The sequence below is a fragment of the Nicotiana sylvestris genome, chromosome 3, assembly GCF_000393655.2.
Source record: "Nicotiana sylvestris chromosome 3, ASM39365v2, whole genome shotgun sequence".
NCBI lineage: Eukaryota > Viridiplantae > Streptophyta > Magnoliopsida > Solanales > Solanaceae > Nicotiana > Nicotiana sylvestris.
This window is the reverse complement of record NC_091059.1, coordinates 108686140-108691422: the sequence shown is the minus strand read 5'-3', so window position 1 is coordinate 108691422 and position 5283 is coordinate 108686140. Positions and strand designations below refer to the sequence as shown.

At 42.5% G+C, this 5283-nt stretch overlaps 1 protein-coding gene across 1 annotated transcript; it reads right to left on the bottom strand.

Moving 5' to 3' along the window:
• Window positions 1-281: 281 nt before the first annotated feature.
• Window positions 282-1859, bottom strand: LOC138887816 (uncharacterized). Its single transcript, XM_070169604.1, has 3 exons — window positions 1272-1859; window positions 623-926; window positions 282-439 (listed from the first exon to the last, which is right to left on the bottom strand). The coding sequence occupies exons 1-3, from the start codon at window positions 1857-1859 to the stop codon at window positions 282-284; spliced, it is 1050 nt and encodes a 349-aa protein (XP_070025705.1).
• Between the last annotated feature and the right edge of the window lie 3424 nt (window positions 1860-5283).

Here is a 5283-nt window from a genome sequence, read left to right as displayed (position 1 = left end):
GAAGAATTAAATATATTACCTTTTGACTGCGTCTGCATTTACAGCTGTTTCGGGGTCATTCCCTTCGATGTCTCCCAAGTATAACGCCCCTTTTGGAAACAATTTTCTGATAATGTATGGTCCTTTCCAATTAGGAGCAAACTTTCCTTTTGCTTCCTGATGATGGGGAAGAATACGCCTTAAAACGAGTTGACTCACTTCAAAGTTTCTAGGCCGCACTTTCTTGTTGTAGGCATGGGCCATTCTTTTTTATACAACTTCCCGTGGCAGACTGCGGCCATTCACTTTTCATCGATTAGGGTTAACTGTTCCAAATGGGTTTTGACCCACTCAGTGTCTTCAATTTCAGCTTCAACAATGATCCGAAGAGAAGGGATTTCAACTTCTGCGGTTATTACGGCTTCAGTACCATAAACCAAAAGATACGAGGTTGCTCCGACTGATATGTGCACAGTAGTGCGATATCCCAACAATGCAAATAGTAGCTTTTCATGCCACTGCCTAGAACTTTGAATCATCTTTCTCAAAATCTTTTTGACGTTCTTGTTTGCTGCTTCGACGACACCATTGGCTTTAGGCCGATAAGGAGTAGAATTTCTATGCGTGATCTTAAACTGCTCACATATCTCCCTCATCAAGTGACTATTCAAATTTGCAGCGTTATCTATAATGATAGTCGCAGGAATACCGAAACAGCGAATGAGATTAGAATGCACAAAGTCTACCATAACCTTTTTGGTGACAGATTTGAGAGTAATTGCTTTAACCCCCTTTGTGAAGTAGTCAATAGCGACCAACATGAATCTATGCCCATTCGAAGCTTTTGTCTCGATCGGCCCAATGACGTCCATACTCCAGGCAACAAATAGCCAAGGTGACATGGGATGCAACTCCATAGGTGGTGCATGAATCAGATCATCGTGCACCTAACATTGATGACATTTACGGACAAAACTAGATCAATCTTTTTCCATAGTCATCCAATAATATCCCGCTCGAAGGATCTTCTTTGCCAAAACATACCCGTTCATGTGGGGTCCGCACACTCCTGCGTGCACTTCATATATGATTCTTCCGGCCTCTTCGGAGTCAACACATCTTAACAAATTGAGATCCGGAGTCCTTTTGTATAAGACCTTATCGCTTAAGAAGAAACCGTTTGCGAGCCGTCTAATGGTTCTCTTTTGGTCTCTACTGGCTTGCTCGGGATACTCTTTCATTTTCAAAAATCTCTTGATGTCATGATACCAGGGTTGGACATTCGGTTCTACCTCAACTGTATTGTAGTAACAATGCCTTTCTCGGATTTGGATTTCTAACGGGTCAATGTGGGCATTGCCTGGGTATGGCAGCATTGAGGCCAAAGTAGCAAGTGCATCGGCCAATTTATTGTGACAATGAGGGATGTACCTGAACTCTACTAACTTGAACCACCTGCTAAGATCTTCCACATGTTGCCTATAAGGAATAAGCTTGACATATCGAGTTTCCCATTCTCCCTGAGCTTGTCGGATAATCAGATCCGAATCTCCCATGATCAATAATTCTTTGACATCTTGGTCGATTTCCATATTCATACCCATAATGCAAGCTTCATACTCGGCAGTGTTGTTTGCGCAGAAAAACCGAAGCTGGGCTATGGCTAGATAATGCTGACCAATGGGTGAGACCAAGATTGCCCCAATTCCAATGCCCTTTGCGTTCACAGCCCCATCGAAGAACATTTTCCAAGCATGGGTGTCTTCTGATGTTGTCTCAACTGAATTTTCCTTTTCATCCATAAAGTAGATGCTCAAAGGCTGGTATTCGTTGTCAACAAGGTTTTCAGCCAGGTGATCTTCTAAAGCTTGGGCTTTCATCGACGTGCGAGTGACGTAGACTATGTCAAATTCAGTGAGCAGGATCTGTCACTTTGCTAACCTCCCTGTAGGCATTGGCTTCTGGAATATGTACTTTAAAGGGTCCAAACTAGTAATGAGGTACGTGGTGTAGGCCAACAAGTAATGCCTCAACTTCTGAGCAACCCAAGTCAAAGCGCAACAAGTCCTTTCCAACAAGGTATATTTAGCTTCATAGCTTGTGAACTTTTTACTCAAATAGTAGATTGCCTGCTCCCTCTTTCCAGTCACATCGTGTTTCCCGAGGACAAAACCAAAATAATTTTCCAAGACCGTCAGATACAAGAACAAAGGCCTCCCCGGTTCAGGTGGGAACAAGATTGGTGGGTTCGATAGATATTCTTTGATTTTGTCAAAAGCTTCTTGGCACTCGTCTGTCCATTTAATTGCTGCATCTTTCTTTAATAGCTTGAAGATGGGTTCACATGTAGAAGTCAATTGAGCAATGAATCGGCTAATGTAGTTCAACCTTCCCAACAGGCTCATAACCTCTTTCTTGATTCTTGGAGGAGGCAAATCTCGAATAGACTTTATCTTTGTCAGGTCTAACTCGATGCCCCTCCGACTGACTATGAATCCTAAGAGTTTGTCAGACGGAACCCCAAATGCACATTTGGCTGGGTTTAGCTTCAAATCATATTTGCGCAGTCGCTCAAAGAAGTTTCTCAAGTCCCGAACATGGTCGTCCTGGGTCCTGGATTTGCTAATAACATCGTCTACATACACCTCTATTTCTTGGTGCATCATGTCCTGAAAATGGCAGTCATGGCCCTCATATAGGTTGCCCCGACATTCTTTATACCAAAAGGCATGACCCTGTAATAGTAGGTGCCCCAGGGTATGGTGAAAGCTGTTTTTTCCGCATCCTCTTCATCCATCAACACATGGTGATATCCTGCATAACAATCCAAGAAGGACTATATCTCATGTTTGGCGCAGTTATCAACAAGGATGTGGATGTTTGGTAAAGGGAAATTATCATTAGGACTAGCTTTATTCAGATCTCTGTAGTCCATACACACTTGAGTTTTCCCGTCTTTCTTTGGCACTGGAACTACATTGGCTAACAATGTGGTGTATCGAACACCTCGGATCACCCCTGCTTTCAACTGTTTTGTGACCTCTTCTTTAATTTTGTCACTGATATCAGTTTTGAACTTTCTTTGCTTTTGTTGGATAGGGGGATAATCGGGGTAGGTGACAACTTGTGAACCACCAAATTGACACTTAGTCCTGGCATGTCATCGTATGACCAAGCAAAAACATCTTTGAATTCAAACAAAAGTTGGATCAATGCGTCCTGGTTTTTTCATCTGTGTGAATTCTTATCTTGGTTTTTTTGACTTCTTCAGAACTACCCAAATTAACCGGCTCGGTGTCATTTAAGTTCGGCTTAGGTTTATTCTCAAATTGTTCCAATTCTTGATTTATTTCCCTAAAAGCCCCTTCTTCATCATATTTTGGTTCTTAGTTCATTATTTCACAATTGGACAACATGTTTGGATCTGGGCATGATGTCTGCAAGTATGTCACGTTATTTAAAGCCACATTATTAAAACTGAAAGAAGAAATTAGAAAAAGTAACAAAATAAAAAAGAATAAAGAGAGATGAACGATGAAATTTTGATTTCATTTCATTGAATTTTGAAGATAATAGGGTTTACATTGGAAATTAAAGACAGGAAACTAAAGAAAACATCCGAGTTATACCCTGAAATAACTCATGATGCAGAAAAAGTGGAAGGACTGGACTACCGGGATTCCCGCCTGATTGGGAACGGAGTAGCCTTCCAATTTTGCAATTTGGCATTGGGCCCCATATACAGCACCTCAGCGGTGCTCGAGCCTTCTCCCGGTTGGACCATATGGGTTTCATACAACATCTTCCTCATAGCCCCATAGATTTCTTCAATTTCCTCGGCCGTGAAGGCCTCATCTTCCTCATCCTTATTGTACTTGGGCCTAACAAATGTTCTATAAAGATGCGGAATCGGCTGAGGCAAGACCCAACCATTAATCTTTTGTTTATTTACCCATTTTTCATCAGCTGGCGTGGGTTGGAAACCTACCCCAAAGGACTTTTCGCTAGCTGCCAGAGTGATAGGTTTGGTGATTCCTTACAAGGCCGTCTCGAGCCCCTTTCCGAGTTTGTAACCATGCCTGATCATTTCCTTGGCAACCATAATTGATGCATTTGAGAGAAAGGGTTGAGGACAAGGGTTTCCTTCTTCACAATGGTCTGCGATAATAACCTCAAAAGCTTGATAGACTATATGTTCACTTCCTTCCCTAGCCTCGAGACATGGGATTGATGGGTCCCGGTAAATCAACTGCTCATCTTCTCTATGAACTATAATTTCCTGATCTTCATGTTCGAATTTCACTATCTGGTGGAGAGTAGAAGGTACAGCCCCTGCTGCGCGAATCCAAGGTCTTCCCAAGAGGAAATTATAGGAAGTATCCATATCCAGGACCTGAAAGGTCACCTCGAAATCCACCAGACCGATAGTCAGAATCAAATCAATCTCACCAATGGTATCTCTCTTGATGTCATCACAGGCACGCACACAAACGTTGTTGGGCCTGATTTTCTCAGTACCAATCTCCATTCTTTGCAGAGTTGAGAGAGGGCAAATATCTACTCCAGAACCACCATCCAGCATGACCCTTTTCACATAATATCCCTTGCATTTAACTGTCAGATGAAGGGCTTTGTTGGGGCAGCCCCTTCCGGGGGCAAATCATTCTTGTCGAAAGAGATTTGATTGACTACAAAAAACCTTTCCGCCATCCTCTCCAACTGTTCCACAGTGGTTTCAATGGGTACACATGATTCATTGAGAGTTTTGATCAACACTTTTTGATGTTCAGTTGAATTCATTAGCAGAGACAACAAAGAGACTTGATCAGGAAACTTCTGGAGTTGGTCAATTATCTCGTACTCCATCATTTTCATTTTTTGGAAGAAATCTTCTGCTTTTTCAGCACTCACTGGCTTCTTGAGTGGGAAACGCTTTTTCGTGGCATGATTCACTTCCTCCAGATTGAGGTATTTCCCAGCCGGGTTATTTTCCTTAACTTCTCCCGAGATCTCTTTACCCCTATAAGTTACTACTGCCTTGTTGTAATTCCATGGAACGGCTGTAGGATCTGTCATGGGCCTCTGTGGTGTGCGGCCAATAACCACGGGCTCATTTAGCCTTGGTGAATTACTTTCCCCTACACCACGTAAGTCCCTTTAGGCATATACATTTTAGATCCCTTGTTTAGCTCAAAACTTCTTGGAGGGCTCAATGTCACTTGTTCTTTCCCGTAACCCCGGGGAATATAGAGAACGACATCTTTTGAGGGCACTGCTCCAGCTTTGGTTTCCTCTTTCTTTTCT

What these genes read in the sequence shown, in the direction of transcription:
- LOC138887816 (XM_070169604.1), bottom strand. Translation starts at nt 1,859, where the DNA reads ATGAAAGCCCAAGCTTTAGAAGATCACCTGGCTGAAAACCTTGTTGAC. An exon ending in GTTACTACAATACAGTTGAG is followed by an intron (nt 927 to 1,271) that starts GTAGAACCGAAT and finishes CATCAATGTTAG; the next exon opens with GTGCACGATGATCTGATTCA. An exon ending in TCACTTGATGAGGGAGATAT is followed by an intron (nt 440 to 622) that starts GTGAGCAGTTTA and finishes TGCACATATCAG; the next exon opens with TCGGAGCAACCTCGTATCTT.